The sequence below is a fragment of the Pristis pectinata genome, chromosome 43 (genome assembly GCF_009764475.1).
Source record: "Pristis pectinata isolate sPriPec2 chromosome 43, sPriPec2.1.pri, whole genome shotgun sequence".
NCBI classification, from domain to species: Eukaryota; Metazoa; Chordata; class Chondrichthyes; order Rhinopristiformes; family Pristidae; genus Pristis; species Pristis pectinata.
The window spans coordinates 2,148,730-2,161,658 of NC_067446.1; the positions used below are offsets into that span (position 1 = coordinate 2,148,730).

Genomic DNA, 12,929 nt, shown 5'->3' on the forward strand with positions numbered 1-12,929 from the left:
GAATGTCCTGGGTGGGAGGGGTCTTTGATTATGCTGGCTGCTTCACCAAGACAACGAGAGGTAAAGACAGAGTCCTAGGAAGGGAGCCTGGTGTTCGTGACGCACTGGGCTGTGTCCACAACTCTCTGCAGTTTCTTGCAGTCCTGGGCAGAGCAGTTGCCATACCAAGCCGTGATACATCCAGATAGGATGCTTTCTGTGGTGCACCGGTAAAAGTTGGTGAGAGTCAAAGGGGACATGCCGAATTTCTTTAGCCTCCTGAGGAAATAGAGGCGCTGGTGAGCTTTCTTGGCCGTGGCATCTACGTGAGTTGACCAGGACAGGCTGTTGGTGATGTTCACTCCAAGGATCTTGAAGCTCTCAACCCTCTTGACCTCAGCACCACTGATGTAGACAGGTGCATGTACACCGCCCCCTTTCCTCAAGTCAATGACCAGCCCCGCTCTCTATCTCCTTCCTGTACTCTGCCTCATTGCTGTTTGAGATACAGCCTACAATGGTGGTATCATCTGCAAACTCCTCATCTCAATTCTAAAGGGACGTCCTCCTATTCTGAGGCTGTGCCCTCTGGTCCTAGACTCTCCCACTGATGGAAACATCCTCTCCACGTCCCCTCTATCCAGGCCTTTCAATATTCGGTAGGTTACAATGAGCTCCCCCCTCATCTGTCTCAACTCCAGCAAGCACAGGCCCAGAGCCATCAAACGCTCCTCACACGTTGACCCTTTCATCCCAAAGATCATTCTCGTAAACCTCCTCTGGACTTTCTCCAACGCCAGCACATCCTTCCTTAGATATGGGGCCCAAAACTGCTCACAATACTTCAAATGTGGTCTGACCAACGTCTTATAAAGCCTCAGTGTTACCTCCTTGCTTTGAGATTCAAAATGCATACTAACATTGCATTGTTTTTGTCATTGTGTTCTTGCAATTGTGTTCTTTCTTGCAAAAATTGTGTATACTTTATGTTTTCTTGTGAATGCTGCTTTTCTGACGCTATGTGCCTGTAATGCTGCTGCAAACAAGTTTTTCATTGCACCTGTGTACTTGTGCACATGACAATAAACTCGACTTTGTGACTTGTTTGATTTATCAATGAGGTTTATTTTTTTAAAATTAAAAAAAAGGCTGAATGGTGTCTTTGCATGCTGTGCCATTCTGTAAATCATTGCCCTGGCTTGCTTATTTTATCAGGCTGCAGTAAATGTTGAAAATAGCGTGATAGGGGATGAAATTGGCTGCAAATTGAACGAGGGCGGGAGGAGGTGCAACCACTACTCCACAGCGCCAGAGGGCAGCAGGGTCCCCTCCCCGCGGGAACGCGCTCGCCGCCGCCTGAGCGCAGTGCGCATGCGCAAGGCTCAGGAGCCGGCCTCGTTCTCCCCCCCCCCCCAATCGCGCATGCTCGGGGCGGCGGCGGCCCGACCGACATGGCGGAGCGGGCTCCCGGGCTGTTCGCCGAGGGAGTCAGGGCGGCTCTGGAGGCTTGGCCCGCCTTGCAGGTCAGAGTTAATCCCCGCGTATGACTGGAGGGAGTGTCGGGCGGAGAAAGAAGGCGGAGCGCGGGGGGGGGAGACGACGCCGAGCGCCGCAGTCGGTCCCTGAGGCGGGAGCGGGGCGGCGGCCTCGTTGCCAGGCAGTGACGTCAGGCGGAGTGACGTCAGCGGCAGACCCAGGTCCGGGAAGTGGCGCCCAACAGCATAGATGGGGGTTGCTGCAGGTGACTGGGCAGGGCAGTGGTTCACTGGCCTTGGCTGCAAGAGGAATCAAAAGATAACCATAGAGATGCAATTAGATTGGGATTGGGATTGGGATTGGTTTATTATTGTTACTTGTAATGAGGTACAGTGGAAAACTTGTCTTGCATACCAATCTCATTCCACAGTGCAGTTACATTGAGTTAGTACAGAGTGCATTGATGTAGTACAGGTAAAAACAATAACAGTACAGAGTAAAGTGTCACAGCTACAGAGAAAGTGCAGCGCAATAAGGTGCAAGGTCACAACAAGGTAGATCGTGAGGTCAGAGTCCATCTCATTGTATAAGGGAACCGTTCAATAGTCTTACTATAGTGGGGTAGAAGCTGTCCTTAAGCCCGGTGGTAGGTGCCTTCAGGCTCCTGTATCTTCTACCCGATGGGAAAGGAGAGAAGAGAGAATGTCCCGGGTGGGTGGGGGGGGGGGTCTTTGATTATGCTGGCTGCCTCGCAAAGGCAGTGAGAGGCAAAGACAAAGAGTCCAAGGAGGGGAGGGTGGTGTCCGTGATGCGCTGGGCTGTGTCCACAGCTCTCTGCTCTCTGCCAAGATTGGACCTTGGAGATTTGTATTTAACGTGGTAATTGGTTTGTGACCGTCACAAGATACAGTGAAAAGCATTTGTTTGCATGTCATGCACGGGTGTATCGAGGTAGTACAAAAGGAAAATGAAGCAGAATGGTTTTTATTACTGCTACGTGTACCAAAATTGTTTGCTTTTGTTTGCCTGCTGTCCATGCATAACTGAAGAGAAAGTGCAGTGCAGCAAACAATAGGGTGCAAACTCCATCCTGTCGTACAAGAGGTCCGGTCAATAGTCTTATAACAGCTGGGTAGAAGCTGCATGGCACCCAGACAGATCATTCCACACACAAGTACATCAAGGTAGTACAAAAAGAAAATAGAACAACATGGCTTATTATTGTCACATGTACCGAGGTACAAAGAAAAACTTTGTTTTACATGCCATCCATTACATTACATGCCATCATTTCATTACAACAGTGCATCGAGGTAGTATAAGGGAAAACAATAATAGAATGCAGAATAAAGTGTTACAGTTACAGAGAAAGTGCAGTGCAGGCAGACAATAAGATGCAAGGTCATAACGGGGTAGATTGTGAGGTCAAGAGTCCATCTCATCGTACTAGGTGATCATTCAATAGTCTTATAACAGTGGGATAGAAGCTGTCCTTGAGCCTGGTGGTACGTGCTTTCAGGCTTTTGTATCTTCTGCCCGATGGGAGAGAGGGGAGAAGAGAGAATGTCTGGGGCAGGTGGGGTCCTTGATTATGTTGGTTGCTTTCCCGAGGCAGCAAGAAGTGTAGACAGAGTCAGTGGAGGGGAGGCTGGTGTTCATGATGTGCTGGGCTGTGTCCACAACTCTCCGCAGTTTCTTGCAGTCCCGGGCAGAGCAGTTGTTGTACCGAGCCGTGATGCATCCGGATAGGATGCTCTCTGTGGTGCATCGGTAACAATTGATGAAGGGAAAACAATAACAGAATGCAGAATAAAGTGTTACAGCTCCAGAGAAAGTGCAGTGCAGGCAGACAATAAGGTGCAAGGGCCACGACGAGGTAGACTATGAAGTCAAGAGTAACTCCTTTAAGATGAGATATCTTCATTAGTCACATGTACATTGAAACACACAGTGAAACGCATCTTTTGCGTCGAGTGTTCTGGAGGCAGCCCGCAAGTGTCGCCACGCTTCCGGCACCAACATAGCACGCCCACAACTTCCTAACCCGCACGTCTTTGGAATGTGGGAGGAAACCGGAGAACCCGGAGGAAACCCACGCAGACACACAGGGAGAGCGTACAAACTCCTTACAGAGGAGTTCCAGTCAATAGTCTCACAACAGCAGTGGAAGCTGCACGTCATCCAGACGTATCATTCCGTACGTAAGTACATTGAGGTAGTACAAAAGGGAAACAAGACACAATGCAGAATGTAGTGGAATTAGTTTATTATTGTCACATGTACCAAAATACAGTGAAAAGCTTTTGCTTGCATGCCGTACTCAATGCGACATGTGAATCTCAAATAATGATGGGTTAGAGTACAGGAAGGAGATAAAGAGGCTAGTGGCATGGTGTCATGGCAACAACCTCTCCCTCGATGTCAGCAAAACAAAAGAGCTGGTCATTGACTTCAGGAAAGGGGGCAGTGTACATTGCACTTGTCTCCATCAACAGTGCTGAGGCCGAGAGGGTTGAGAGCTTCAGGTTCCGAGGAGCGAACATCACCAACAGCCTGTCCTGGTCCAACCACATAAGTACTATGGCAAAGAAAGTTAACAAGTGTCTCGACTTCCTCATGTGACTAAGGAAAGTCCGCACGTCTGCATTGACCCTCACCAATTTTCATCACTGCCCCGTGGAAAGCATCCTATCCGGATGCATCACAGCTTGATATGGCAACTGCTCTGCCCGTGACCACAAGAAACCACAGAGAGTTGTGGGGACAGCCCAGCACATCACAGAAACCAGCCTCCCCTCCGTGGACTCTGTCTACACTTCTTGCTGCCTCATGAGAGCAGCCAACATAATCAGAGACCCCACCCACCCCGGATATTTTCTCTTCTCCCCCCTCCCATCGGGCTGAAGATACAAAAGCCTGAAAGCACGTACCACCAGGCTCAGGGACAGCTTCTATCCTGCTGTTATAAGACCATTGAACAGCCCCCAGTACGATAAGATGGACTCTTGACCTCACAATCTACCTCATTATGACCTTGCACCTTATTGTCTGCCTGCACTGCACTTTCTCTGTAACCATAACACTTTATTCTGCATTCTGTTTTTGTTTTCTCTTGTGCTACCTCAATGCACTGTTGTGATGAAATGATCTGTATGGATGGCATGCAAAACAGTTTTTCACTGTACCTCAGTACATGTAACAATAATAAATCAATGTAACCAGGCTCAAGGACAGTTTCTGTCCTGCTGCTCTGAGACTGAAAGCCTTTGCTTTGCTGTTCAACCACAGGTAGCGTTGGAGAATGGATTTGGGGGAGCTTATGGCAAACAGAAAGCAGACTGGATGGTGACTGCAGTGGAGCAGTACTTCTACGACAACGGTGAGTCATGTCGACAGTTTCTCCAGAATTTAGAAGGGTGGGGGTGGGGGGGGGGGTTGCAGGGATCTGATTGAATTAAGGGGTAAAAACAATCAAACTTTCCACTAAGACTGGATTCTTTAAAAAAAAACTAGAAGCTTCCAGGACAGGTTTGGAACTCAACACTGCCAGCTGACCTCTTGGCATTGGTTTATTATTGTCACTTGTACCGAGGTCCAGTGAAAAACGTGTCTTGCATTCCGATGGTACAGGTCAATTCATTACACAGTGCAGTTACATTGGGTTAGTACAGAGTGCATTGATGTAGTACAGGTAAAAACAATAACAGTACAGAGTAAAGTGTCACAGCTACAGAGAAAGTGCAGTGCAATGAGGTGCAAGGTCACAACAAGGTAGATCGTGAGGTCAGAGTCCATCTCATCGTATAAGGGAACCGTTCAATAGTCTTATCACAGTGGGGTAGAAGCTGTCCTTGAGCCTGGTGGTACGTGCCCTCAGGCTCATCTTCTACCTGATGGAAGAGGAGAGAAGAGAGAATGTCCCGGGTGGGTAGGGTCTTTGATTATGCTGCTGCTACACCAAGACAGCGAGAGGTAAAGACAAGGGTTCAAGGAGGGGAGGCTGGTGTCTGTGATGTGCTGGGCTGTGTCCACAACTCTCTGCAGTTTCTTGCGGTCCCGGGCAGAGCAGTTGCCGTGCCAAGCCGTGATGCATCCAGACAGGATGCTTTCTGTGGTGCATTGGTAAAAGTTGGTGAGGGTCAAAGGGGACAAAGCAAATTTCTTTAGCGTCCTGAGGAAGTAGAGGCGCTGGTGAGACCAATGTGTGACCTCTGCTGGAGCTGCTTCTCCTGAGTTCTTGCTTCTGTTTAACTGGCCGTGTTTATCTGTTGCCCATGCTCCCCACATCACAGCTGACCTGGAGAGCGAGGAGGTGGAGGAGCTGCTGGCAGACATACTGGACAACGAGTTCGACACAGTGGTAGAGGATGGCAGCTTGTCCGAGGTGAGAGGCGTCGGTCCAGCTCAGCGGGTTGTGTTGGCGTGGAACTCACTCAGGTTTCTGTCTCCGCCCCTTTTACTTGGGACCGTGCGTCCCGGGTCACCTTGTCTCGCCCCTGGCCACCGGCGACCAACTTCCAGTCCGATCCACCGTCGTAACCTGTTGAGCTTCTCTCCCCATCTCTGCAGCCCCCCGGCCCCTCCTTGCATTTGTCGCTCCGCCCCTTCCCGCCTCTTCCCATCTCTGTGACCTCCCCTGACCCCTTCCTGTTTCTGTGACTCCTTCCTCTGGGAGGGGTGCAGGGGCCGGACGGGGTGATGGGGGTTGACGGGTTTGGGATGGCTGCAGGGGCTGGGGGAGGTGGTGATGGGAATGGGGAGGTGGTGATGGGAATAGGGAGGGGTGCAGGTGCTGGAGACGGGGGCAGTGACAGAGATGGGAGGGGTGCAGGGACCGGAGGGGGTCACAGGGACAGGGAGGGTTTTAAGGGCAGGAGGGGGTTACAGAGACAGGAAGGGTTGTAGGGGGTCACAGAGACGGGGAGGGGTGTAGGGGCTGGGGGTCACAGTGACAGGGAGGGGTGTAGGGGCTGGAGGGGGTCACAGAGACAGGGAGGGGTGTTGGGGATGGGTGCAGGGAACGGGGTAGGCGGTGGGGACGGGGAGGGGTGCAGGGGTAGGCGGTGGGGACGGGGAGGGGTGCAGGGGTAGGCGGTGGGGACGGGGTGGGGTGCAGGGGTAGGTGGGGATGGGGAGGGGTTGCATCCAATGGGGACGGTGCTGCTGACCTGACCGGACGCTGCTGTCATCAGGTGGCTCACCAGATCTGGACCACCTTCACCCTGTGCCAGAGTGGTCAGGCGTCGGAGGTCAGGGCTCGCATCCAGCAGCTGGTCGACAAGAAGCGCAACGTCCGGGTGGAAGTGATGCCGGGTAAAGGCTCCAGTGAGGAAGCCGGGGATGAGGAAGAGGACACTGACGAGGAGGAGGAGGATGGAGCTGAGGTAAGGGACTGCCCGCCTGTCTGTCCGTGCCACCCCTTCTGTGCGGTCCTGAGTCCCGAGTTACGTCTCCACACCCAGTGCCCTGCACAGATGGGATACCTGACCTGTGCTGAATTGGCCAGGGGCAGGCCACCTCTGACAAGAGAGGGCCTGAACACCTGACCTCGATATTCAGTGGCTTTAACGCTGACATCTGGGGGGGGGGGGGGGGTCACCACTCATCAGAAACTTGACCAGACCAGACACACACACACACACACACACAGAGCGGCTGCAGGAGCTGAGGATCATGTGGTGAGTGACTCACCTCCTGACGCCCTCAGCCCTTCCCCACCCTCTGCAAGGCCGAAGCCCAGTCCAATTAATGCAGAATCATAGATAACCCTTCTCATCCCTCTCACGACCTATTTGTCCCACTGCGGTCTGGCAAGCGGTACCGGAGCATCCAGGCCAGAACTACTAGACTGTACAACAGTTTCTTCCCCCAGACTGTCAGGCTCCTGAATACCCTGGAGACTGTTTCAGACAAATGCCGCGTCAAAAGTCCTGGTTTGCGTACAAGAACTTTGGCTGCTGCTGAACATGTTTATACACTTAGTGCAACACACTGAGTTCTGTATTTTCTTCGTCCAACTCGGTTTTGCACTAACCCTGCACTAATTTGTATTCTGTATATACTTTTTTTGCACTATTTATACTTACACAATTTTTTTGTCTGCGTTTATTGTACGTCCTCTGTTCTATGTATGTCCTCTGTTGTGTGAGTCTGGGGAAATCGACATTTCGTTCCTCTGTGTGTTTTATAACATATGGGTGAATGACAATAAGGTAACTTGAACTTGTTCCTCAGGCTGATCTGGGTGACCCCAGAGAGTCTGTACAAAGAGGGGAGAGACAGAGGATAGGTTGAGTGAGCTGGGGCTTTTCTCTTTGGAGGGGAGGAGGATGAGAGGTGACCTGATAGAGGTGTACAAGAGGCACAGATCGAGTGGACAGTCAGAGACTTTTTCCTAGGGCGACAATGGCTAACACGAGGGGGCATAATTTTAAGGTGATTGGAGGAAGGTATAAGGGGGATGTCAGGGGTAAGTTTTTTACACAGAGAGTGGTGAGTGCATGTAACCCACTGCCGGCAGAGGTTGTGGGGGCAGGTACATTAGGGACATTAAAGAGACTCTTGGATAGACACATGAATGATAGAAAAATAGGGAGCTATGTGGGAGGGAAGGGTTAGATGGATCTTTGAGCAGGGTAAAATGTCAGCACAACATTGTGGGCCAAAGGGCCTGTACTGTGCTGTAGTGCTCTATGTCTACCTCTCGTAATTTTACAAACATCTATCGGGTCTCCCCTCAGACTCTGCTGCTCCAGAGAAAACAATGCATAACACCGTAAGACAAAGCAGCAGAATTAGGCCATTCAGCCCATCTATTCTGCCATTGGATCATGGCTGATTTATTTTTTCCCTCTCAACCCCATTCTCCTGCCTTCTCCCCGTAACCTTTGACACCCTTACTAATCAAGAATGTATCAACCTCTGCTTTAAATACACCCAATGACTTGGCCTCCACAGCCGTCTGTGACAACAAATTCCACAGATTCACCACCCTCTGGCTAAAGAAATTCCTCCTCAGCTCTGTTCTAAAGGAATGTCCTTCTATTCTGAGGCTGTCCCCTCTGGTCCTAGACTCTCCCACTACTGGAAACATCCTCTCCATGCCCACTCTATCCAGGCCTTTCAATATTCGGTAGGTTTCAATGAGATCCCCCCCTCATCCTTCCAAACTCCAGTGAGTACAGGCCCAGAGCCATCAAATGCTCCTCATACGTTAACCCTTCTCATTCCCAGGATCATACTCCTCTGAACCGTCTCCAACGCCATCACATCCATACTTAGACTATGGGACCCAAAACTGCTCTCAATACTCCAAATGTGGTCTGACCAATGCCTTATAAAGCCTCAGCATTACATCCTTGCTTTTATATTCTAGTCTTCTCGAAATGAATGCTAACATTGCATTTGCCTTCCTCACTACCAACTCAACCTGCAAGTTAACCTTTAGGGAATCCTGCACTAGGACTCCCACTGGGAACCCAAGTTTGTCCAACCTCTCCTTACAGCACACGCCCTCTAATCCAGGCAGCATCCTGATGAATCTCTTCTGCACCCTCTCCAAAGCCTCGACGTTTAATGTAGCAAAGTTCACTTCAGTGAGAGGAATCAAAAGGCAGATTATTATCTAAATGGAGAGAGACCACAAGTGAGTGAAGCTCAGAGGAATCTGAAGTTACACAGGCCCTTCGGCCCGACGTCCATGCCGACCAAACTGCCTACCTGGGCTAGTCCCATTTGCCTGCATTTGGCCCATATCCCCCTAAACCTTTCCTATCCACGTACCTGTCCAAGTGTCTTTTCAATGTCTTGGTGGTGGTGTGCACGAATCACCAAAGGTTACCAGGCAGCTGCAGCAAGTGGTTGAGAGGACAAATGGCACCTTGGCCTCTAATCCAAAGGAGACAGAGCTTAGAGACTGGCAAGTTTTGCCACAGTTGTACAGGGTGTTGGTGAGGTGCCCAGTTCTGGTCTCCTTACCTAACAAAGAATCAGGTTTATTATCACTGACTTGTAAGACATGAAATTTGTTTTGCGGCAGCAGTACAGTGCAGAGGCTGTAATAATTTTAGATACTGCAAAAAAAAGGAATGACGAGGTAGTGTTCAGTTCGTGGACTGTTCAGTCTGATGGCAGAGGGGAAGAAGCTGTTCCTGAATCATTGAGTGTGGGTCTTCAAGCTTCTGTACCTCCTCCCTGATGGTAGTAACGAGAAGGGAGCGTGTCCCGGATGGTGAGGGTCCTTAGTGATGGATGCCACCCTCTTGAGGCACCGCCTCTTGAAGATGTCCTCAGTGGTGGGGAGGGTTGTGCCCATGATGGAGCTGGCTGAGTCTACAACCCTCTGCGGCCTCTTGTGATCCTGTGCATTAGAGGCTGTGATGCCACGAGTCAGAATGCTCTCCACCGTACATCTATAGAAACTTGTAAGAAGTCTTTCCCTCAACCTCCTAATGATGTAGTAGTAGCATTGGAGGCAGGAAGTTCACCAGGCTGATTGTCAGGATGAGAGGGCTGTCCCATCAAGAGAGGTTTGGGTCTGTATTCCTTGGAGTTTAGAAGAATGAGGGGTGACCTTATTGAAAGGTAAAACACCCGAAGGGGATGTGATGCGGTTGGTTTTGAGACGTTTCCACTAGTGGGAGAGTCTCGAACGAGGGCACACAGTTATGAGATAAGGAGACGGTCATTTAACAGAGTGACAGAAGTTGGTGAATCTCTGGGATTCTGTGCCCCAGAGGGTTGGGGAGGGTGAGTCACTAGGGGCATTTAAAGTGGAGGTCAATTTAAATTTTTGATCGGGGGGAATTAAGGGGGATGGAGAACAGAGACGTGTGGGGATTCTGTGCCCCTGAGGGTTGAGGAGGGTAGACCACTGGCGGTGTGGGGTGGTGGGGGGGGGGGGGGTTTGGTGTGGGCAGTGAATTTAAAGAGGAGATAAATTTCTGAAAGATCAGGGATGGAGAACAGGCAGAGGAGGCGATCAAGCACCATCACAGGCTCGAGTGTCCCGCTACTCGGCACTGATCTTCCTTCTTCTCCATGTTCCCAACCAGGCCATGGACTGCGACAGCCAGCTGGCTCCCGGGCCGAGCTCCCTCCGCCAAGCAGCGGCCGAAAGGGAGAGCGACGAGGAGGCTCCCGACGGCTGGACCGTGGTACGGCGGCGGAGGAAGTAGGCAGCGAGTCCGGGCACGGGGGTGCCACCAGGAACCCATTCCCCCGGACAACGCGAGAGCCATGAACTCTCACCGGAGAGGGCGGATGGTGGGAACGCACGCATCCTTGCGGTGGAGGTGGATTGAGTGGCTGCAGAGCCTTCCCGGAGCCTGGCACTGGATTCCCCGCTTCCCACGTTTAAACACTTGCCAGTCAGTCAGTACCTGGTGGATTGAGACCTGAACTCCCCAATCCATTCGCGTACTTAAAAACGAATTGCATCTTCACCGACCAGCAGTGGTGGTCCAGCCCGGCCAATCTCCACAGACTGACGGACCCAGAAACAGGCGGAGAGGTGGAGATAGCTGAGAATATTCCACCACTGGACACGGGCGCCTGCGTTTGCCATCGCCCCAGCCCCTGCTCCAATAAACGTCGAGGTCTCGCAGGGTGACCAACCAAATCCCGAGCCAGTTTGGTGCGGGTGACCACCACACTTCTCCGTCTCCTTCCTCGCCGGCCTGGGTGGGAGACCCAGGAAGAACTTCTTGCAAATAAGGAAGCGAATTAAAAAGAACAATCCGAGGGAGTTTTTGTGCCTCAATTGAGAATGAGATTCTTGCAATTAAAATTGTCCACTGAATAAAATTTGGAATTAACTCATTTAATTGTGAACGAGCTAAGTTTGGCAATGCTACTGTGACACAGCCCAGAGTCTCCTATTTCCGCCCCCTTCCTCTCCCCGGAAGGAAACCTGTTCAACTCGCCTTGGACTGCAGCAGCCAGTGATGTGACTGACTCCAAACTGCTCCCTGAAAAGGCCAGCTGCGCCTCACTTCGAGGCCAGGAAGGGATGGGGAAAAGCCCAGATCATGTTCAATGAATATTTTCTCTTGTAATGGAGAAGGCTTTTTGGCCCATTAAGTCTATGCTGCCCCTCGCTGCCCACTTATTTCTCTGATATATTCTCTCTCAAGGGCTCGTGATCTTCCGACCCCTCGCCTGCAAACTGGGGGCGATTTACATTGGGACATGGGAGGGAACCGGAGCACCCGGGGGAACCCAGGTGGTCACAGGGAGAAGGTACAAACTCCATGCACGTGCATACACTGCCAGGGACCGGGATTGATCATGGGTCATGACAGCTGTGAGGCAGAGGCTCTACCTGCACCACCCCTGTCACAAGCCTGAATAGAGCTGTATACCCAAGAAAGATTTGGCAGGAGAATGACTGGTTAAGATTGGTTAATAATGAAGATCAATTTTGCCTATACTTTATTAACAATTCTTATGCAAATATACAAACATGGAATTTATAAGAAACACCATAAAAAAAAACCCTAGTCTCCCGGTATAACATCAGACGGAGAAAACCTGGCTTATACAATGCGTGTTTACATTTTTGTTTATACGTGGCAACGTGGCCAAAGGCCAGCCTTCATTGCTCAGTCTTAATCATTATTGAGGTGGTGGTAAACCGTTGCAGTCCGTGTGGGGAAGGGGCTCCCACAGTACCAGTGGAGAGCAAGTTCCAGGATTCAGTGAAGGAATGGTGATGTATTTCCAAGTCTGAGGAGAGCCTGCAGGGAGTGGTGTTCCTCTCTGCCCACTGCCCTTGTCCTTACTGGTGTGAGGTGCTGTGGGAGAATCTTATGGGCGGGGGGGCCCATAGCAGACAGGGTACAGAGTTCCAATCAAGGGGCTACTTAGTCCTGGATGGTGTTTTGTTTCTCAAGTGTTACACTCATATCAGTAAGTGGCAAGTATTCCAGCACACTCCTGACCTATTGCCTCAGAGGGGCTGGGAAACCACTAAGCATTTGTGTGAACTTACTGTATTGTCAGGGGAGGGATCACAATACTTTCTCAGTTCCTGGATGAAGCACACTGTCCCTTCACTCCCCAGAGCACCAGCTAGATTATAGAGTGAAGTTCTGTCCCTTAGACACAGAGTGAAGCTCCCTCCGCACCGTCCCGTCACACACTCCCGGGGTCAGACACAGGGTGAAGCTCCACATCGTCCCATCGCACACTCCCGGGGTCAGACACAGGGTGAAGCTCCCTCCACACCGTCCCATCACACACTCCCGGGGTCAGACACAGGCTGAAGCTCCCTCCGCACCGTCCCGTCACACACTCCCGGGGTCAGACACAGGCTGAAGCTCCCTCCGCACCGTCCCATCACACACTCCCAGGGTCAGACACAGGGTGAAGCTCCCTCTGCACCGTCCCGTCACACACTCCCAGGGTCAGACACAGGCTGAAGCTCCCTCCGCACTGTCCCGTCACACACTCCCGGGGTCAGACACAGGGTGAAG

General features: G+C 51.3%; 1 protein-coding gene across 1 annotated transcript; it reads left to right on the forward strand.

Moving 5' to 3' along the window:
• The first annotated feature begins 1,368 nt into the window (after positions 1-1,368).
• Positions 1,369-11,274, forward strand: tsr2 (TSR2 ribosome maturation factor). Its single transcript, XM_052009135.1, has 5 exons — positions 1,369-1,502; positions 4,744-4,834; positions 5,748-5,839; positions 6,648-6,839; positions 10,509-11,274. The coding sequence occupies exons 1-5, from the start codon at positions 1,431-1,433 to the stop codon at positions 10,629-10,631; spliced, it is 570 nt and encodes a 189-aa protein (XP_051865095.1). The 5' UTR covers positions 1,369-1,430; the 3' UTR covers positions 10,632-11,274.
• The last annotated feature ends 1,655 nt before the right edge of the window (positions 11,275-12,929 follow it).